This window comes from Elephas maximus, chromosome 13, assembly GCF_024166365.1.
Source record: "Elephas maximus indicus isolate mEleMax1 chromosome 13, mEleMax1 primary haplotype, whole genome shotgun sequence".
Lineage (NCBI taxonomy): Eukaryota > Metazoa > Chordata > Mammalia > Proboscidea > Elephantidae > Elephas > Elephas maximus.
Window position 1 is genome coordinate 83,227,252 of NC_064831.1, and position 22,472 is coordinate 83,249,723.

Genomic DNA, 22,472 nt, shown 5'->3' on the forward strand with positions numbered 1-22,472 from the left:
TATAACCCAGTCTTTTTTGAGCAGGGTATTGTTCAGTTTCCAAGTATTTGATTTCTTTTCTCTGCTTTTTGGCTGTTATTGATTTCTACTTGTATGGCCTTATAGTCAGAGAAGATGTTTTGTAGTATTTCAGTGTTTTGGATTCTGCTAAGGCTTGCTTTATGACCTAATATGTGGTGTATTCTGGAGAACGTTCTATGTGCGTTGGTAAAGAAAGTATACTTGGCTGCTGTTGGGTGGAGTGTTCTGCGTATGTCTGTGAGGTCAAGTTGGTTGATTGTGGCATTTAGATCTTCTGTGTCTTTATTGAGCTTTTTTTCTGGATGTTTTGTCCTTCACCAAAAGTGGTGTGTTGAAGTCTCCTACTGTAATTGTGGAGCACTTTTCAATGCTGTTAGAGTTTGTTTTATGTATCTTGCAGCCCTGTCATTGGGTGCATAAATATTTAATATGGTTATGTCTTCCTGGTAAATTGTCCCTTTAATCATTACATAGTGTCCTTCTTTATCCTTTGTGCTGGATTTAACTTTTAAAGTCTATTTTGTCAGAAGTTAATACTGCCACTCCTGCTCTTTTTTTGATTGTTGTTTGCTTGATATATTTTTTTCCATCCTTTGAGTTTTAGTCTGTGTCTCTAAGTCTAAGCTGTGTCTCTTGTAGGCAGCATATAGCCGGATTATGCTTTTCTATCCAATCTGCAACTCTTGTCTCTTTATTGGTGCATTTAATCCATTTACATTCAGCACAATTTTTTTATGAGTTTAGCGCTATCATTCTGATGCCTTTTTTTGTGTGTTATTGACAGTTTGATTTTTCCTCTTAGTTTTTTGTGCTGAGTTTTTCTTTGTAAATTGTATGTTCCTTTTTTTTCATTGTAGTTGAATTTGTTTTTGCTGAATCTATGTTTATCTTGGTTTTTATTTTGAAGTATGGGATTGTTAGTCTTCTTGGGGTTACCTTAATATTTACTCCTATTTTTCTAAGTATAAACCTAAGTTGTATCTCCCTATATTGCCTTGATTTCCTCTTCATATGCAAGATCTGTGCCTATTGTTTTTAGTCCCTCTTTATTGATTATTGATGCTTGTCATCTTTTACATAATGACATCAGTGATTCCCTGTTTTGAGTGTTTTTTTTTTCTTTTTTAATCTTAATTTATTTTTGTGATTTCCTTATCTGAGTTGGTATCAGAATGCCCTGTTCTGTGTCCTTGTGTTATGTTGATATCTGATATCATTAATTTTCTAACCAGAGAATTCCCTTTAGTATTTCTTGTAGTTTTGGTTTGGTTTTTGCAAATTCTCTAAGCTTGTGTTTATCTGTAAATGACTTAATTTCACCTTCATATTTGAGAGAGAGTTTTGCTGGATATATGATTCTTGGCCAGCATTGTTTTTCCTTCAGTGCTCTATCTCTGTCATCCCATTGCGTTCTTGTCTGCATGGTTTCTGCTGAGTAGTCCAAACTTAATTGATTCTACTTTGTAGGTGACTTTTAACTTATCCCTGGCTACTCTTAAAATTTTCTCTTTCTCTTTGGTTTTGGCAAGTTTGATGATAATATGTCTCGGTGACTTTCTTTTGGGATCTACCTTGTATGGAGTTCAGTGAGCATCTTGGATAGGTATCCTTTCATCTTTCACGATGTCAGGGAAGTTTTCTGCCAACAAATCTTAAGCAATTCTCTCTGTATTTTCTGTTATCCCTCCCTGTTCTGGAATTCCAATCACTCTCAAGTTACTGATAGAGTCCCACATGATTTTTAGGGTTTCTTCATTTTTTTAAATTCTTTTATCTGATTTTTCTTCAAATATATTGGTGCCAAGTACCTTATCCTCCATGTCCCCTGTTCTGCATTCCAATTCCTGAATTCTGTTCCTCTAACTTCCTATTGAGTTGTCTAATTCTGTAATTTTATTGTTAATCTTTTGAATTTCTGAATGCTGTCTCTCTGGATTTTTGCAGCTTGTTAAATTTTTCATTATGTTTTTGAATAATCTTTTTAATTTCTTCAACTGTTTTATCTGTGTGTCCTTGGCCTTTTCTGTACATTGCTTGATTTTGTTCCTGATGTCTTGAAGCGTTCTGTATATTAATCTTTTGTATTCTACATCTGGCAATTCCAGGAAATATATCTTCATCCGGGAGAGACCTTGATTCTCTGTTTTGGGAGTTTGTAGAAGCAATCATGGTTTGCAGGAGGATTCAGGTGAAGCTTTTGACTAGTTAGCCATCTTGGCCCCACCTAGATCTTTCTTTTTTATACAGTCTGGCAATTGCTGTCTTTTAATTGGGGCATTTAGACTATTTATGTTTAATGAGATTATTGATATGGTTAGGCTTAAATCTATCATCTTGCTGTTTGTGCCTTCATTTTTTTCCCCTCTTGTTTAATTGGATATTTTTCATGATTTAATTTGAGCCCTGTTGTGGACTTATTAGCCACAATCCTCTGTGTTGTTTCATTGGTTGCTTTAGGGTTTTATAGTATACATACTTAGCTTATTTGCTACTACATCGTATTACAGTACTCCTTGTTGTATATATACGAACCCCACATCAGTACACTTTCATCTCTCCCCACCTGAATTTTCTGCTCATGTTATCATACATTTTTTAAATGTTAAAAATTTCATAATACTTTGTTACTGATTTTGTTTAAACAATTTACCTTGTACATAATTTTAAATAAGAAAAGAAAATCTTAAATATATTTACCTATGTAGTTACTTCCCGGGGCTTTTTGTGTAGATAGCCATTTCATATGGTATCATTTTTCTTCTGCCTGAGGGACTTTTGTCTCAGTGTGGGTCTGCTGTGATGAATTCTTTCAGCATTTGTATGTCTGGAAAAGTCTGTATTTTGCCTTCATTATTGAGAGGTATTTTTACTGAGTGTACATTTCTAGATCGACAGTTTTTTCCTTCAGTAATTTAAAGATGTCTCTACTGTCTGCTAGCATCTGACAAGACTTCCGTCCGTATTTTTACATTATATCTTTTTTTCCTTATCACTGGTTTTTAGTAAGTTGTTTATGATGTGCCTTAGTGTGTTTTTCCTCGTGTTTCTTGTGCTCGAGAATCGTTGAGCTTCTTAGATCTGTGGGTTTATAATTTTCATCAGATTTAGACATTTTTTGACCATTATTTTCTTCAGATATTTTTTTCTGTTCTCCCACTCTCTTCTCTCCTTCAGCAAGCCCAGTTACACCTGTATTAGGGCCGCTTCCAGTTGTGTATGCTCACTGATGTTCTGTTTATTTTGAAAATTATGCTTTCTGTCTGTATTTGGATAGTTTCCATTGCTGTGTCATCTGGTTCACTAATGCTTCTTCAGTGTTCAATCGTCTGTGAAACTCACCTGGTATAGTTTATATCTCACACATTGTTGTTTTATCTCTAGAAGCTCTACTTTGGTCTTTCTGTTGTTATTGTTTTAAATCTCCCATGTCTCCACCTAACCTTTTGAAATGTGGAGTACAGTTGTACAAATTGTTCTGAGTCCTTGTCTTTTAATTGTTATTTGGGTCCATTTCAGTTGACTGGTTTATCTCCTCATTATGGGTTTTATTTTCTTGGGTGTTTCCATGACTAGTCTTTTTTTTTCACTAGATGCCAGTTGTTATAAAATTTATTGAGTGCTAGATATTTTTGTATTCCTGTAAATATTCTTCAGCTTTGTTAGGAGACACAGGTTACTTGGGAATACTTTGATTCTTTCAGGTCTTGCTGTTAAGATTTTTGGGTGGGACTGGAGCATTGCTCAGTCAATGGCTAATTATTCTCTGCCACTCGGGGAAGGACCCTCATTGTACTTCTACTTAGTGCTCCTTGAATCTTGAGATTTTTTAATCTGGCTGGTGATAACAGGCACTATGTTTGGCCCTGTGTGAGCCCAGGGCACTGTTCATTTTGGGTTCTTCCCCTGGCCTTGAGAGGGTACCTCACGTGCACACCCTGATCAGTATTCAACCGAATGCTTGAGGAGACCCCTCTGCAGATCTTTGAACTTCTTCCTCTGGGCAGATTACCTTCTCGTGCACTGTATCCTGTGCACTCCAGCTGCGGGGAGTCTGCTAGGCTCCATCTGGGTTACTTCCTCCCTGTGCTGTGGCCTGGAAACCATCTCAAGGCAGTGAGCTGGGGCAATCCAAAGAAAGGCTCATCTTATTTGTTTTCCATCCCTCAGGGATCACTGTTCTTCATTGCCTGGTATGTTGAAAACCATCGTTCCATATATTTTGCCCAGTTTTGGTTGTTTCAGGTGGTGGGTAAATACAGTCTCTGTTAGTCCATCTTGAATGGAACCTGAAGTCACCAATTCGCTCTCTTTAATTTTTTTTTTTTTAAATCGAGGTGAAATTCCTATAACATAAAAAATTTTGAAGCATACAATTTAGTACATTCACAGTGTTGTCCAACTATCATCTATATCAACTTCCAAAACATTTTCATCCCTCTAAAAGAAAACCCCCTATCCATTAAGCAGTTTCTCCCCATTCTCCCTCTCCCCCCCTCCACCCGCTGTATTCTATTCCAGCCCCTATCTGTGTCCTGTCTCTGTGGTCTCTTCTGGCTATTTCATGTAAGTGGAATCATACAATATGTAACATTTTGTGTCTGTCTTCCACTTAGCATAGTGTTTTTCTGGTTCATCAACATTGTAGCATATATCCGTACTTTATTCCTCTTTATGGCTGAATAATATTCCATTGTATGGATGTTTCTCCATTCCTCAGTTGGTGGGCCTTTAGGTTATTTCCATCTTTTGGCTATTGTGAATAATGCCGCAGTGAACACTGGTGTACAAGTATCTGTTTGAGTCCCTGCTTTCAATTCTTTTGGAAATGGAATTGCTAAGTCATATGGTAAGGGTTTTTTATGGTAATTCTAAGGAGCCCTGGTGGCACAGTGGTTAAGTGCTCAGCTACTTAACTGAAAGGTTGGCGGTTTGAACCCACCAGCCTCTCTATGGATAGAAAGATGTGGCAGTTGGCTTCTGTGTAAAGATAATAGCCTTGGAAACCCTATGGCAGTTCTGCTCTATCCTCTAGATTCTCTATGAGTTGGAACTGACTCAGTGGCACCCAATAACAACATGATAATCCTATGTTTAGCCTTTTGAGGACTCACCCAACTGTTTTCCATAGCAACTGCACCATCTTACATTCCCACCAGCAATGGACAAGTGTTTCAATATTTCCACATTTTCACCAGTACTTATTTTCAGTTTTTTTTATTTTTTATTATAGCTCTCCTAGAGCATGTATAGTGGTATGCCATTGTAATTTTGATTGGCATTTCCCTGGTGACTAATGACGTTGAGCATCTTTTCATGTGCTTGTTGGCCATTTGTATATATTCTTCGGAGAAATGTCTATTCAAGTTCTTTGCCAGTTTTTTAATTGGATTATTTGTTGCTCAGTTCTCTTTTAACAGCATAATGAGCAGTTTACCGTGGTCCTAACTAAAAATTTTAATATTCCTCACATTGAGTTGATTTTTAAAATGAGTTAAACCTTCCCTTACTGTTGAATATTTAGGTTGATCATGGCTTTTGCTGTTACTAATAACTTATAAAATAATTTCTATGGCTTTTTTTCTCTTGGTCTGGGCTGGGTCGTGCGATATGAACATGTTTATAGATCTTGCCAGACTTTTCCTGAAGGGAGTATGATTTTACAAAGCCATTAGTGGGTTCAAGAGCATACTCGTTTTATTGCAGACTTAACTTATGTCATTTTGTAGGGTGTGTTTTGCCAGTAAGTGTAAAATGGCCCTTTGTTATTACTTTAGTTCTGTTTTTTGGTTCCTAGTAACGTAAACATTTGCCCTTGAGTCCATTGGAAGTGTCCTTGAATATGAACACGTGAGGAAGAGTCAATGGACAGTGAAGACGTGGATAGGGATCTGGCTTCTAGTCTCTCAGCTAATCCTGGGATCTCTGTTTCAGGCATCATCATGACTCTAAACGACGGAGATCCGATGAATTTAGGCCTCAAAATTACCACCAGCAGGATTTCCGACGAATGTCTGATCACCGCCCGCCTATGGGCTACCATGGCCAGGGACCTTCAGACCATTACCGCTCTTTCCACACAGACAAATTGGGGGAATATAAACAGCCCCTGCCCCCATTGCACCCTGTGGTCTCAGATCCTCGCTCACCCCCATCTCAGAAGTCTCCTCACGACTCCAAGTCGCCCCTGGATCATAGGTCTCCTTTGGAGAGATCACTAGAACAGAAAAACAACCCAGATTATAACTGGAATGTTCGGAAAACATAGAGGACAGCTTGGAAAGGGAAGAGCAAGAGTCATCAAGCACCTGGATATTTTTGGTCTAATCCAACAGTAGCCAGTTATCTCGACCAGTGACTGGAGTTTCTGGACATGCTGCTGCTGTCAACTCACCGGCTGAAGGAGCACTTCAAGGAGTAGGGGGCTTTTATCTGGTCCAGATTGAATTTGGGTCCCCACTCCTGCACTTTGGCATCCCATCCCATTCCAGCCTAGTTCTGGCCTCCCACTTTGATGGGTGCTAGGAGGAAGAGGTGACTTTGTACCAGCTTTATGGGGCGGTAGCTCCCCAGTGAAGGAAGAAGGGATCCTAGAGATATGAATGTTTTATTGCCGGGGCAGTGTTCCCTGGACCTTGGCGTGATGGTCAGGGAGGGAATGAGTGCATGAGCGAAGGCTGCCAGGACCTGCTGGGCAGTGCACGATTTCATTCACTAGTATATGATAATTGCTGCTGAGGGGGAGTGGGGTGTGGGGCAAGTAGTTGGGTTCTTGCGTTATAGGACTTGAAGGGGAGCAGGTATGCCCCTCAAATGTGTTCTTGGGAGAAATGATACACTCGGTCCTCATTATGTGAAATCCTGGGGTGGGGGGAGGGCATAAAGAGAGGGAAATACCGCAATGGCCTCTTCCTTACCAACACTAATTTTTCCCACACCATCTTTGTACGTTTCAAAGATTGGTCTCCTGAGTAGGCCTCCTTTTTCCCTATGTCAGGGAAGATAGGGTCCCTCTGGCTGACTTTTGAGTACTGTGAGTTAGGCAACATTGAAGTCAGCATGGGTGTTAACTTGGTGGGGAGTGGGCAGAATGAGGGTATAGGGCAGGGGGTGGGGAGGGTAACCATTGTGTGGCCAGGGAACTGGAATCCCTGGTGGATTTCTAATTCCTGTGGTGAGATGTGAAACTCCAGGGCCTGGAGAGGAGGGGCAAGCAGAGGCAGGCCTGCTGACCGCCTTGTAGCCAGCAAGCACCAAGATGGCGGTACTTGTGCAGATGTGACCAGGTTTTCCAGTGAGAATGCCAGCAAGTGGGGAAGCGTTCAGTATTGTGTAGGGCAGCATTTGCAGCTGCGTTTTAGTTCCCTTTGCACAACTTGAAGTAGATTATACAGAATCACACATCTCCTAAGAGTCATATGGTCAGATGAAAATAAGTTAACTTGTGATGGATGGGTTTCTACTGCGAGGTGAAGATTATTAGAGTTGTACTCAATTTTTTTTGAAGAATAAGATCAAGTAAAGCATAAACCCAAGTTAATTTTTTTCTAAGATAGGAAGCGTCCAAGGACAGGGTGACTAAGCTATATAGATGGTAAGAGTCATACTAAAGTTGAATTGAGTCTAGACGAGGAGGCAATCTGGTTACATCAATTAAGCAGGCAGAGTAGAGTTTTCCTAAAGAGCTCCTTTCAGTTTATGAATGCTGGGGCCTTCAGTTTGATTCATTTTAAATTATAGCTTTGCCAGTATTTTTTAAAGAGTATCCAAAGACCTTTCTAGATGGAGGCAGAATAACTGGCTTGAATATACGGTTTGCTTGTGTCTTGAATTTATGCCTGCCAAGTGTAAGTGTCCAGGTTCAGAGCTGGTGAAAAGCCCTTCCACTGGGCATATACAGGGTTAAACTCCCCGAACTAACTCGTGGGGACTTCATAACATCATTATCACTTATTAGTGTGCTGAGCAGCACCATCCATGTCTTTAGCAAGAAACCCCTGAGTTGAATCACCTTAGTGAAGTAGATGGGGCTTTGATGGGCTCCTTGTCACACAAAATGTAATGGGACTGGCCAGGGTGGAGTTGCTAGGCGAGAGCTGGTTCTCGTGGCTTGTGATGGAGGCTCAGTGGGCCCACTACCTTCGTGTTTAACTTCGCTGGTACTTGGGTTGTGCACATGTGTTCTGGAGCCCAAGTGACTGCAGAGGAGCCACCTGAGCAAAGTCACCTCACCGAGGACTTGCCGTGAATGCCCAGTGGAAGGAGGTAGGAGGTCATGGCTCTGCTTTAGCCACAAAGTAATTGATAAGGAAACCACAAATTTAGTATTTTGCTGATAATACTGACACTATCCCATGCTCGTCTTGTCCAAGTCAAAGATGAAGGTTAAGTTGGCTTACTCAGTCCTTGACTGATGGGAGATGGGGGCCCAGTGCCCTTGCCCTGGCCCTGGCCCTGTGGGAAGTCGTACTGTGCCATCCTGGAGGTGGCGTTCCTGTAGGCAGAGATGGTAGAGGGAGGCCATGCATTTCCATACTTACCAAGGTTTTTTTCTCTGATGCTGTTCGATAGGAGATGTAAGTTACACTCAAAGGTGCCTCGTCATGAGGAAAAGGAACTTCCTTTTGTTCACATTCAGGACTTTTAGTGCCATATGATGTAGCAAAAGGCAGTATCGGCCAGATCAGTGTTAAATTGATCCTAAAATTACAGTATCCCCATCAAAACAGCTGTTTTAGGTGTTGAAGTATGTCTGAAGAGTACATAGGGAGAAAGGAGGCATTTCCTCATTGATTTAAATCAGTATGAAAATTGTATGCTTAAAACCAGAAGTTTGCACAGGTAGAAATTCTCCCACTTGTGAATGGGAGAGCTGCCACAGGAATTTTTGAAGATGATATTCTGTAGAGCCTAGCTTTGCAAGATTTAATTGTGGGGTAGAAATAGCAGGGGGTGAGGAAGAGGGGAGCTAACATCACAGAAGCCCTGAATGTAAACAGGGATTAATATGATATACTGTAGCCCTTAGAAGGGAAAATGTGACGCCCCCACTGACCACGGTAGCCCTGCAGGGCCGTGTGGAGCAAACAGCCAGGCCCTCCACAGCTTGGCTTCTCCCCTTGGCTCGCTCTCCCATTAGCCATTCCCCAGGCCCCTCGACGGGAAACATGGACGCTTCGCACAGCTGCGGCAGACGTTCGAGCCTGATGTCTGACAGTCGCATCAGGACGTGTGGTGCAAACATGATTCAGTTACGAACTCACACTATGACACTGCAACCCTACAGACCAAAACCCACATGTCAGCGGGAGCGGAGGCCGGCCCAGCACAGCGGCTGCCTGGCAGGCTGAGGGCTACTGGTCGGGTGAAGGGGGGCCATGCCAAGGGTCCAGGCTGCTTCCGTCCGTCTGCTCCCCACGCGCCTGGGGACAGATGGCCTTTCTTTATTGTAAAATTGTGGACTTTTAAAACCTGTTGACTAAACAGTAATTAATTTATATTTGTGAAAAATGCCACTGTCCTAGTGATTTCTGCTGTAAATACTGTTGTTTATATAGTATGTATTAAATTTTCCTACATTGTAAAACTGCTGTACTTTTGATTCTTGTATATTAAAAAGTGTTACTAAGGATTTCTAGAACTGGGCTGACACGTTGCATTGCATTTGGTGTGGACTGCGTGGCTGGAGACTCCTTGTCCCCTCCCTTCCCTTGGGGTGGCTGGGGCACCCAGGTTTTTTTGACTGCTTGTGAAACGGAGCCTTTTAAAGTTTTTTTTTCCCTTCTCAACTCCAGGTGTGCTGATGGGTCACGGGTTGTACTCCAGAGGTTTCTAAGAGGTCACGTGCCTTAGCAGCCATTGCTGAGGCTACTCGGTGCCCTGGCCTGAACAGTGCCAGGGCAGACCCCACAGCCCTGCACCCCGTGAGCTGACCTCAGGCAGCTGAAACCAGGAGTGGAGCAGGACTTACCTTAATTTCTCTCAGTGCATGTCCTGCCCAGGAGGCTCCAGGAAGACTGGGAAGGGTGTATTTGAAGTCTTGTGGGCACCCAAATGGGGTCCTGCAGCCCACTCTGTTCAGAAGGAATAAAAAACACCTTGTCTGCCAGCCTGCAGCCTGGAGGGTAATTTAACAGTTGGTTATATATTCTTGTTGGTTATATATTCTTGGAGGGGAAAAAAGCATTTTAGAATGGAAACACTGACACAAATGTTAACTCTAGCAATTTGGCACGGGGGCAGGCCCAGCTCCTGCGAGGCCCAGACAGAGGAAGGGTGGCAGCAGCCTGCGGGTGGAGGTCCCCATCCGAATAGGAGTAGGAGAAACGTGCCCACACCCACGGATTTTGACGAATACATACATGAAACCAAACAAATCTTCATTGTTGGTATCAAATAAACCCAGGTGTCTGCTCAGTTAACCCCTGTGACTCTGCTCCATGGAGAGAGCCAAGTGATCAGTCCAGACTTGGACCTTGCTAACCCGAGTGTGTGCAGGGAGGGGAACCAGGGTCCGAGGGCATGAAGCGCTGAGAGAAAGACGAGAAGAGCCGAGGGCTATTCCTGCCGATAAAGCAACTCATCCTAATCACGTTCCAACTCGACACTAGGCTGGAAGGACTTGGGGAAATTTTATTTTAAGAACAAGCGCTGCAGTAATCAGCTTATGACTTACAATAGCAGCAAGGCTTTTACACTGACGGCTGCCAAACGCTGCCTTTTACTGGAAGAAGTGGGCCTCCTCGCTGGCCTGGACCTCGCATGCCTGGCGTGGAGGCAAGTCTTCCTCAATTAGTGCCAGCAGAAAGGTCACTTAGTGAATGAGACACAAGGCGCTGCTGCCATTTGCCAGCGCTCCGGGTCCCAGCCTTCGGCTCTTAAAGGAACTGTACCCAGCTTCCCCTGGGTGCTTTGTCTAAATTACAGCTCTGTGCCAGGCCTCCCTGCCCACCAGAAGCCTGGAGTCCCACCCAGTGTCACCTGCTGCCCTCGGGTTCCGTTTTGTTGAAGTGGGGGAAGGACACAGCATGACTGATGACACTATCCTGTACGCTGGACATCTTGATGACTTCCCAGTCCATATTGTGGCCAAGGGACGTGCTGAGATCACAAGTGTGGCCAGTACACCTGGTTTGCGTCTGACCACGCTTATCTGGCATCTTGGGGACATGGACATGGTTGACCTGCAGGCTTCTCGCTGCCAGTCCTCACGCCAGCTGCTGTGTGCAGGGTTCGCACGCATCTTCTCTTCATTAATTTCCTCCACGACCTACGAAGGGGTTTTTTTGGAGTGCAGTGCTCGCCAACCCGGGTTCTGCACCGGTTTCAAGGCTGGTCTACAGGGCTCCTAGGGCAGGAAAGGCAGGGCTAGCTGTGTGGCCCCCCTGCGTGCCACTGGGCTGGTGACCTTTCCATCTTCATTTGCAAAGGGAGGAGACAGCTTCTTGGGTTCCTGCAGCTTGTGAGTGCCAGTGTGCACCGTGGAAAAGGAAAAGGTTTGCAAACTTGAGGGCTACCTAGATGGTGGCAGCATCCTAGGCTGGGGAGGGGGTGGGAGCCAGCAAGCACCTGGCAGAGGTCAGGGGAAACCTGGGGTGGGTCTTGCCTGGCCTGGAGGGCCGCGCTCCGGCTTAGATAGTGCCTGAGCAGCCCTCCCGCAGAGCCTGCCCGAAATGCATGGAGCTGCCCAGCTCGCCAAAGGAAGAGGGCAGGGGGCTTCGGCAAGGCGCAACTTGCTCTGGGGGGAGATTGAATCCCGGGAGGAAGGCCAGCAGGGACCGGAACCATCTGAACACGGAGGCGAGAGACAGGCCCTATTCAAGGAGCGCAGTCTGGTGGGTGAGACGCAGCTGGGACTAGAAAGCCAGCAGAGAGAAGACTTACCTGGACTGCGATCTTAAGCCCGTGCTGTGGGCCAGACCCCGTCCTGGGAGCGGGGGACACAGTGGTAAACGGGAAGGATGAGGCCCCCGCCCCCTTGGAGGCGACGTTCTAGATGTGGAGGGGGGTAGCCAGGCACCAGGCAAGGACATCATAAGAGAACAAAATGTCAGGTAAGTGCTCTGGAGGAAACAGCCGGGAGATGGGGAGAGGGACGGGGTGCTGGCGTCACCCTGGTGGAGAAAACCAGGGGAGGGGCGTGGAGCAATGGGGGGTGAGGTGGGGGCTGGAAGGTGGACAGACGTTGGCTGAAACTCTGGCTCTGCCCCTTATTGGCTGGTGTTCTTGGCCCGGTCTTCACCTCTCCAAGCCCTGATTACAAAATGCAGATAACGGTAGCCCCTCGCCAGGCTGTGGCAGGAGGGACTGAGGTCGTTGAGATGGCGCACATGATGGGCTTGGCCAATATTACCAGAAGGCGAAGTTGCGAGAGCCCGGGGAGGAGGCTGCTGGGCGGTCGGAGACCACTGGAGGCGGGCCCTGCGTGTGCTTTGGGGCGCGGAGCCAGCCCCAGAAGCTGAGACGAGGGGCCCGGGTGACTGTGTTTCTAGGACTGTCCTGCAGAGGGCAGCAGATCTTCACAAACAACGGGCCTGCCGTCCTTCCCCTGCCCGACGTGCTGCTCTCCAGGGCGGTGGATCCCACGATGGAGCCGCCTCCACACACGAGGAGACGCGGGCATGTGCCAGAGGACCGAGGGGTGGGGTGGAGGCTGCGAGTGGGAGCCCCGAGGGCCCTGGGGGCCTAAGCAGCCAGGCCCGGCTAGCCCCTTCTCTGTCCTCACCTCCAGCCACAGCTCAGGGTCGCAAGGGATCCTGCTCCCCCCAGTGTAGCGACTCTTCCCTCCCACCCTCCTGTGTTAGCCACGAGTCCCCTCACACCCCTCTGCTGCTTCATGAGACCCTACTTTAACCCTGAAGCCCCTTGGTTTGCCTCCAGGCCCTCTACAAGCTGCTCCAGCTGATCACTCCAAACTTCCCTCTGTTCTTGAGCAGCCTGCTTCCATAAAAATTTACAGCCTTGGAAACCCTACCAGGCGGTTCCACTCTGAATCCTGGAAGCCGGCACTGCAGCCAGCCCCACTGCCTCTTGCAACCTCAGATATTTGAGGACCTCTAGGCCACTGTGCCTCTCCATTGCCCCCACTTCCTCCTCTATCTGTCTGGTGAACACCTGTTCATCGTCATGATTCAATTCAGGCTGGTTTCCTCTGAGCAGCCTTCCCTGGTCCGGCTGTTCCTGTCCCCATTCCTCTCTGTCCCTTCCCTGACACCATTGGAGTCCCTGGTGCCCACTGACACCCCATACCAGACAGGGACCTGATTTCCTCATCTCTGCATCAGCCCGAGGCCTTGTAGGTGCTGGGGGGTGTGGAATGAAGGCAGGGCGGTCTACTATGCCTCCTTCCTACTTGGTCCTTGGCTGTGCTGGTCCCTGGCCTGACAGTGGCCCTGCCGTAGGGGGCTGCTGCATTTGGTGAGGTGCCCAGGGAGGGGGTATGAGAGAGGGCAGGTGGGGGCTCAGGCCAGAGTCACATCTCTAATCCCTGGCCTCCCAGACCTGGCGGCGGGGGTGGGGTGGGGTGGGGGTGTATTTAAAGCACTTAGTAGCCAGCACCATGTGATTCTCAGTTGTGGAGCAGGGTTCTCAAGGGTCCCTGTGTGCCAGGTGTTAACGTCTTTGCTGGAATGTGGGAAGGTCAAGGGGGTCTCAGGGAAAGACCTAGAATTGTGGTGGAGCTTTAAAAAATCCATTGCCTTTGAGTCGATTCCGACTCATAGCAACCCTGTAGGATAGAGTGGAGCTGCCCCATAGGGTTTCCAAGGCTGTAAATATTTACGGAAGCAGGCTGCCATATTTTTCTTCTGTGGAGCAGCTGCAGAATTTGAACCACCAACCTTTCAGTTAGCAGCCGAGCCCTTAGCCACTGTGCCACGAGGGTGGAGCCTTAGGGACTGAAAAACCAGAAACCAGTTGCCACTGAGTGGATTCTGACTCATGGTGACCCCATATGTTGCAGAGTAGGACTGTACACCATAGGGTTTTCAAGGCTTTGGCCTTTCAGAAGCAAATCACTAGGCCTTTCTTCCAAGGTGCCTCTGGATGGATTTGAACTGCCACTGGCACCCCAGAACCATCTCCTCCTCAGACCCTGGGCCTTTTAGGCTTCAGATCTGGGGGACAGTGTCTCACCTCTGAGAGTGTTAATTTCTGTTCCTCTGCTTTCAGTGCTCTTATACTAACTCCAAGTTATAAGCAGGAAAAAGTTAAATGGCCAAAAATGTTGAAAAGTCTAGAAGGATGGGGTAGGTAGCTAAGAGATGCTGTTAAACTGACGGGGTCCTTGGCCTTACAGAGTAGGAAGATGAAGGTTTCCCAGAGAGACAATCGGACCTTCCATGGAATCAGGGGCCCCTAGACTCCTGATGGGGGCTTGGGGTATGGTCTTCCCACTGACCCCTGGCCAGAACACCCAGCTTCTTTGGCCGAAACAGGAGCTGAATAAAGAACTCTTCAACTGTTCCAAGAGTCTGACAAGTAACCAATCAGACCAAAGACATGTGATAACTAAGCCATAACCTAAGAGACCTGCCTAAGGAAAACGACATTGAACAAAATAGGGATCCTGCCCTTGTGTGCCATGAGGGCCTGGTGGGATACACACATATGTGAGGCTGGAGATGGGCCTTTCCTTCAAGGTGCCCTTTGTCCAGCTCGCATCAATCATCCTGTGAGTGGGCTGGGCGCCGAACACTGTGTTTCATTTGTTGCCTTGTTCCTGGCGTAGGAGCTGCCTGTGGAGGTTAGTTCAATGAATGGGCTGATGACTTTGGATGGCCCCCATTCAGTGGGACCGGTGAGATGTGGGGAGAAAAGGGAGCTAGTCAGCCCTTGTTGAGTGTCTGTGGTTTGCTCAGGGCTTTCTTTTATATATTATTTTTGTATTCCTTCTTATCATTTCTCTAGTCTTCTCAACCACCCTTCCAGTAGGAACCACCACCTTCATTTTGGAGATGTGGAGACTGAGGTTCCAGGTCATCCAGCTAGCAAGCGGTAAGGCCAGGAGTTGAATCCAAATCTTTCTAGTCCCCAGGGTCTCCACCACCTCATGCTGCATCCAGTAGCTGAGGGGCATTGATCATACCCCTTCCCAAGGACCCCTACTATCCTTTTTGTTTTCTCCTTTCTTTTTTTAAATGTTAGCATCGTTTTTCTCATCACAATGAGAACTTGAGTCCACACATAATTTAGAATTCTCTGTAAAGCCCAACCTTAAGAGAGCACAGCTGTCCTTTTCCAAGTGTATCGGCTGGCCCGACCCCAGGGCCTCCCAGGATTCTCTGTAGGAACTCAGCCTTCTGAAATCTTTAGCCCCAGAGTTACAGCCAACAGACCCCGAACCAGTCTTATCAACTGCATCTTTGCAATCAGCTTGTTAAACAATAAATAACACATTTCCTTTATTTGGGAAATGCATTCTATGAGCAAAGGTCCCTGGGTGGTGCAAATGGATTATACTCAACTACTAACCTCAAGGTTGGTGGGTTGGACCCGCCTAGCCGTGCCATGGAAGAAAGGCCTGGCGATCTCCTTCTGTAAATATTACAGCCAAGAAAACCCTATGGAGTGGTTTTACACTGTAACACATGAGGTCACCATGAGTCAGAATCAACTCGACAGCAACCGGTTTGGTTTGGTTTGGGTTTATTCTGTGAACACAGCACTTCTTAAAAATTTGCTCTGCCACGTTTGCATCATTTAAATTTTAAAATTAAAAACAATCAAGCTGCTCATGCTTTCTAATGTGTCCCAAGACAAAAATTTGATTCCAGCATGCCAAGCCTGCTCCCCTGTGATCTTCCCAGTGTTAGGAAGTGGTACCGCCATCTACCCAGGGGCTCAGGCTCCGCACCCTGGGCGCTATTTTGGTCTGTTTTTAAGCCCTCTCATTCCCCACACTCTCAGCAAACATTTCAGCTCTATCTTCTTATTAAACTCTAATGACAATCATTTCTCATGGTACCACTCCCTCTGCTTGGACTCACGCAATAGGCCCTGACTTCCTGTTTCTCCTTTGCCTTCCTGGGTCTCCCCTGACTTCCTGTTTCTCCTTTGACTTCCTGGGTCTCCCCTGTCTTTCCTCTACAAACCCATTGCCATCGAGTTGATTCAGACTCATAGCAACGGTATAGGACATAGTAGAATTGCCCTATGAGGTTTCCAAGGCTGTAAATCTTTATGGAAGCAGACTGCCACATCTTTCTCCGTGGAGCGGCTGGTGGGTTTGAACCACTGATCTTTTGGTTAGTAGCCAAGCACTTAACCACTGTACCACCAGGGCTCTTATCTTTCCTCTATTCAGCAGCTGAAATAATTACTTTAAGACCAAGTCAGATACAACACTCCCATGCTCAAAGTCTGCTAGTGGCTTCCCATGGCAATGGGAATAAAACACCAGGTCCTCCCCCCACCTACAAGGCCACAGTGATCTGGTCACTCTCTGCAGCCCTGCCTTGGACCTGCTCTGTTCACTCAGACCCCCCAGTATCACTCATACCTTCCTGCTCTGTTCACTCAGACCTTCCAGTCACATTGACTTCCTGCTGTTCCTTGAACTTTCCAGGCCTGCCCTGGTGCCACTGCCTTTCCACTTACCATTGTCTTTCTAGAATATTCTCCCCTTGATCTTTGCACGACTTATTCCCTAAATCCGTGCAGGTGATTCCATCAGACCCTTCCTGACTACACTAAAAAGGAAAATCTCTACCTATCCTTTCCCATTCCAAGCTGCATCCCTCTCAGAACCTTTAACCTGCATTGTCACCATAGGGCGTTCAATTACATACCTGTGTGCTGATGTAACTGCCTCCGCCATGAGAACGCAAGGTAGTCTGTTTGGTTCACTGCTGTGTTCCCCCGGCACAGTGCCTGGGACATATAACTTATTATTCCATATTTGTTCAATAGATAAATGAATACGTACACAGGCAAAGACAGGGGATGACCATTTTCGGTGGCATCACGACGCTCTGCCAGGGCCTGTATGTGGAGGCAATTTATGAGCCTTAGCTCCCTGGGTTTCCATAATGACCTCGGGAGGTAGGTACTCATAATTCCATTTTACAAATAAGGATGACTCTAACGCTCAAAAAATCCAAGGGAGACCACACAGCTAGCAATGGGCAGAGCCAGTTTGGACGCCAAGTCTGTGCTGCCCGAGCCCAAGCGCCACCCGCAGCCCGGGACGCTCTCTGGCCTGACTTGGATGCTCTAACAGGCCTCTGCTTAAGTTTTCTGGTAATTATTGTCATCCCAGAAAGTGCCCCTTCATTATAAATGATTCTCATTCCTTTTAATAGCCCCTTCTCTCCTGTTTTCTTCTATCCTTACTCATTCTGCTTTGCCAAACAATAATTCCAAGAGTTCTCGTCACATAGCAGCAAGTAAATTGGGACGGAGTGAGGTGTGCCTGGACCATCTGCTAATGCATTTACCTCCTGGCTGGCTGGCCTGGACTAAGTTGGCACTGAGGGGGGTCTTTGCTCCAGACCCAGCCGGCAGTGCAAGATGAAGCTGCTTCTTGGGAATCGTTTAGCTAAAAAAGATGCTGTGTTCCATATTCGTGGTGAAACTCAAATTTCCATGTTCATAAGGGCAACTGGTAGCCTGGTGCTTGGGAGAGAATTGCAGCTGGTTAATTTTAGGGTCCTGAAAAAATTCCAAACCATTTTCTGGCAAATGCCCGCTGTATTTTCATCTGATGGTGGACTAGAGATATTTCTTCCTCCATCGTGCCCTGCCTCCTCGATAATCTCTTCTTCTGCGCTGGCCATGTGCCAGTGGCTCTGCCGCCTCAGTGATGCCTCCCCCATTGAAGTTATTTATGTCACGTCAGGTGCTCCTGAGGATGAGCGTTGTATCAGTAGGTACTGACAGTACTAACAGTTTGGGCAACTGGGTAAGAGGTGTGGGTTTGTTCTGGCCTCATTTTGTCTTTTCCAACCTGGTTCCTTGCCCCCATCCCCTAAACTCCTATGTTCTCACTGGGAGCCTGTGTAATGTCAGGGCTCCAGAAAGTTCCCCCATCCTGTTTTTAGCCTTCCTGTTCTGCCTGGTATTGGTGTAAATGCTCACTCTTTGGATTCCTCACCTCGCCAGCCTTTTCGTTCACTTCCCTCACAAGCTTCCAAGGCTGGTGTGGCCCTCTCCTCTCCCCTCCCACCCACTCTCTCACTCTTCCTTTGGTATAATAATGACAGTACCACCACTGGACACTGTGTGCTAGGCCCTATTCCAAGTATGTCACAGGAATTAACTCATTGACTCTCCAAACAACCCTATGTGATAGGCACTTCTTATTTTAGAGGTGGGAATGGAGGTTCAGAGAGGCTAACCTGCCCAAAGTCGCACAGGTAGAAGGTGAAGGAGCTGGGATGTGGCCTGACTTAACTGCACTGTTAGTCTGCCTCATGGCATTCAGTGCTAAGAGCAGGAACTTCAGGCAAAACAGATCTAGGGGGACACCTTGACCCTCCCCTTCCTGGGAAACCTAGGCAAGTTGTCTCTCCAAGTATGTGTCTTCATTTTTCAGATGGGAAGGAATTCGTTCCTGACTCTGAATAGCTTTTAAATGTGAAATGTGACCTGGCCCAGCAATGAACCTTGCTCCATGAGTGCTGTGGCCCTTCTCATACTGACGTGGATGGCGGTCCTCCTGGCAGGTCCATCTCTCTGCCTCCAGATTTCGCAGGGAGGGGACTTGGCCCTGGGATGTGGATGGATGGGTGGACACGGTGAGGGGCCTTCTGGGGCCGGTCATGCCTTTGGGGAGGGGAGCCGGCAGGAGAGTGACAGCAGCCATCTCACATCTGGAACTCATCAGACTGACAATAGCTGCTGAGATGGGGTCATTGGGATCTCCGGCCAGTCCACCCAGCCTTGTCCCAGAGGGCACTTTATGCTCCCCCACTGTGTGGCCACTGGGCTCCACCACAATATTCTAACTTGGCCAGGGCAAGAGACGAACCTGGACCCACCAAGCCCCAAAGACAGCTTGTTGTCAAGAGAGGGCTTTAGTTGTTAAATTATTGCATCCTCCACACACACAACACTCTTCACACACACACACAGCCCACCCACCCCCAAGTCCACATGTACCACCAAAGCTGACCCTCCACCCTCCAAGGGACCCAAAGTCTGCTCAGAAAAGAAACTCAAGGACATTGTCCAAAAGAAAATAACAAAACAAAAAAACCAAACTTTACTTGCATTTAGCCGTTAATAAATAATTTACAGTATGTACACGCGGTGACACTCCACACGGGTCTTAGACGCATGGGCGCAGTGAGGGGTCCTCACTTCCAAGCAGAACTCGATCAAACACAACCAAAATAAAGTGCTTCACTTTCTACTTCCAACATAGGGGCAGTATGACAACCAGCAGGAAGGGCCGAGGCTGGGTCCCCTCCCGCTGACCACGCGGTTTTGGCAGAGAGAACAGGACCTCTCTGAAGGGGTGGGGAGACGCACGTTCTGCAGCCTCCGGGGCCAGTGTATGAGAGGTCCCTGGGGAAGAGCAGACAGACGGACGGGCGGACACAGTGCGGGGGCTGCAGGGTGTCCGGGATGATGGCCTTCCGGGGCTGGTCACGCCTCTGGGGGGCAGAGCCCAGGCCCATGCTGGCCTGGGGTTCTCGGAACAGCAGCAAGGCCAGGGCTCCTGGGGGGGGGGGCATCTCTCCTGGCTGCGTGGCCACAGAACTTATGGGAAGGGATGACTTTAGTGAAGACAGGGAGAGAGGAGACCCTGCCAGGGAGGCTCAGGGCCACAGGCCTTCTGTCCCCTGCTCCTCTCCCCAGACTCCAGACATGGTAGACGGGGCAGGGAGTGAGGCAGCATCTAACAGGTGAGGAGAGAGAGCAGAGGGTCAGGGCAGGCCAGCTGGCCCTGGCCACTGTCTCCTGCTCACACCCTGCGGCCCAAGTGCCCTGCCCAGGGGCTCTGCCCTTTACTGGAGAGGAACAGAAGTCAACAGGGTCTCTTCTATGTTTAAACGTTTAGAACCAAGGACCGGCTTCCAATGCACAGTGGGGGTGGGGGGGGGAGGGGCCAGAGAAAGGTATCCGAGCCCACAAGTGGCACAGTCACCATCCCTCCAGCGCCGCTCTCTAGGTGGGTGGGCTGACGTGGGGTCTCACAGAGCGGTCAAGGGCAGGAAGATACCAGGAGGGCACGACCTTGTGGCCAACAGATGTCATCAGTTTGCTAAAGAGGCTGACAGCCCTGCCTGGGGATGGGTCCTCACTGATGCCTCAGCCCCACTCAGCCCACGGTGGGCAGGATAGCTGGGGCACCCTCCTCTGGCTTGGGGCACGAGGGTGAGTGTGCTCGTGTGGGGTGTGTGCGTGTGGCAGGCACAGGGCGCCCCGCGGACCAGCTTGTGGCAGTCGGCCTAGACTGTTTCAGTGCACTTCAGGGGAGTAGGGGGGCTGACTCTGACGGGTCCCAGTGTCTCTCTGGTGGGTGGGGAGGGGCTCACCTGGGGCTCTGGTTTGCACATTCACGCTGCGGGGTAGGGTCGAGGGGAGCTGGCTCCCCTCTCACACAACTCTACTGTCACAAACATCACAGCACCAGTCACCACAACCTTGTCACGTGCACTAGTGAGGGGGCCAAGGGAGCGTCCCAAGCCCCTGAGCCCTTGCTGGCAGGCAGGCCGAAGCAGCTCTGAGGTAACTGTCCCACAGGCCCTGGTCTAGTGGCCTCCTCTGCTCCCCAAGTCCTGCGGAGACTGCTGGGCTGCAGGAAATGGCCTGCCATTCTCTGCACCTGCTGGCCGGCACCTTAGATGGAGAAACCAGGGTGCAGGAGCCCGCGTGCCTGGGGACAGATCTCTCACCTCCTCTGCGTCCTACAAAAACACAGGGAGCAGGGCAAGGAGGAGGAGGAGGAGGGCGCTGAGGAGGGACCTGGGGCCCAGGGGTAGTGGTGCGGCGGCTGCCTGGCCGGGCAGCTCCCGAGTCCTTTCGTACAGGTGCAGCTTGTCTTTGTTGGAGTGCAGCATCTTGACGTCCTCCAAGGCGTAGTAGGCAGCCAGCGTGAAGTTCATGTCACCCGTGGTGAGCAGATCGAACACACAGGCCTGGTAGTAGAGGTCCTCCACGGGCAGCTTCTCCTTGCACTTAGCCACCGCCGTCTCGTAGGGAAAGGTCTCGGGGGTTGTGGGCATGGGACTGGCAGCTGCCGGCCTGCGGGTGCCATGGCCCTCAGTGGCAGCAGCATGGATGGCCTGGAAGTCAATCTGCTGGTTGAGGGGGCAGCCCCGAAGGCAGAGGTAGAGGCCCTGGCTGTCCCGGTCCTCCACTGCGTTGACTACCTCCTCAGGCATGCGGATGGCGAAGGTCAGATAGCGGCCTACTTGGCGCACCACGATGGTGGTGCCGATGTATTTGGCCTGGATCTCCACATGCTGGCCGGACACCTTCTCCGTGATCTTCAGGCTGTTGGCCCCGTGCTTGTCCCCACCATTCTTGGAGCCGTCAGCGAAGGCAGCTGGGAGCTCGTCCATCTCAGCCTGGTACACCTTCTGGTCCACGCACTCCTGGAAGTTCTTGAAGATGATGGTGAGCTGTGGGGAGGGGGCAGAGGAGGGGTGTTAGGTGGTGCCAGCAACTTCAGGTCAGCAGATGTTCACTGTGGAGAGAGAAGGCCCAGCTCACCTCCCCTCAGGATGCTCTGCACTAGAGGCCCCAGGAAGTCCCAGACCTTCCCATCACAATTTTGGTCACGGTTCTGCACTATTATGGACTTCAAGGAGTCCCTGAGTGGTGCAAACAATTAACCACTCGACTACGAACTGAAAGGTTGGTGGTTCAAACCCACCCAGAGGCTCCTTGGAAGAAAGGCCTGGTTACCTGCTTCTGAAAGGTCACAGCCTTGAAAACCCTAGAGAGCACAGTTCTACTCTGACACAAACGGGAATGCCATGAGTCCGAACTTACTGGATGGTAACTGGTTTGATTTGTTTTTAATCTTGTTCTTTAAAACTTGCCTTTTATACTTAAAAAAAAATACTTGAACCTGTGAACATTTCCTTATGTGGCAAAAGGGGCCTTGCAGATACGATTAAGGTAAAGGTCTTAAGTTGGAGCAACATGACCACAGAGGTAGAGACTGAAGTGATGGGCCCACAAGCCAAGGACGCCTGGAGCCACCAGAAGCTAGAAGAGGAAAGGAAGGATTTTCCCCTAGAGCTTCCAGATGGAACCAGACCTGCTGACACCTTGATTTAAGGCTCATTTCAGACTTCTCTTCTCCAGAACTATTTGTTGTTGTTATTAGCTGCCGCTGAGTCAGTCCCCTGCTCACAGCCACGGAACAAAATGCTGCCTGGTCCTGTGCCATCCCCGCGATTGGCTGTGGACTGGACCATTGTGATCCACCAGATTTTCACTGGCTGATTTACAGAAATAGGTCCTCAGGCCTTTCGTCCTCGTCTTAGTTTGGAAGCTGT

At 48.3% G+C, this 22,472-nt stretch overlaps 2 protein-coding genes across 4 annotated transcripts in view; one reads left to right on the forward strand and one right to left on the reverse strand.

Annotated features, from left to right (window-relative positions):
* The window catches only part of CHD2 (chromodomain helicase DNA binding protein 2), a 137,593-nt gene extending 127,969 nt beyond the window's left edge, over positions 1 to 9,624 (forward strand). For both annotated transcript variants that reach the window (XM_049852652.1, XM_049852651.1), the window contains one exon: positions 5,953 to 9,624. In XM_049852652.1, coding sequence (XP_049708609.1) covers positions 5,953 to 6,286 — 334 coding nt within the window. In that variant the 3' untranslated portion in view covers positions 6,287 to 9,624. The remainder of the gene's footprint in view (positions 1 to 5,952) is intronic.
* A 9,593-nt stretch (positions 9,625 to 19,217) lies between these two features.
* RGMA (repulsive guidance molecule BMP co-receptor a) overlaps positions 19,218 to 22,472 on the reverse strand; it is a 52,960-nt gene continuing 49,705 nt past the window's right edge. For both annotated transcript variants that reach the window (XM_049905964.1, XM_049905965.1), the window contains exon 4: positions 19,218 to 21,587. In XM_049905964.1, the coding sequence (XP_049761921.1) occupies positions 20,871 to 21,587 (717 nt within the window). In that variant the 3' untranslated portion in view covers positions 19,218 to 20,870. The remainder of the gene's footprint in view (positions 21,588 to 22,472) is intronic.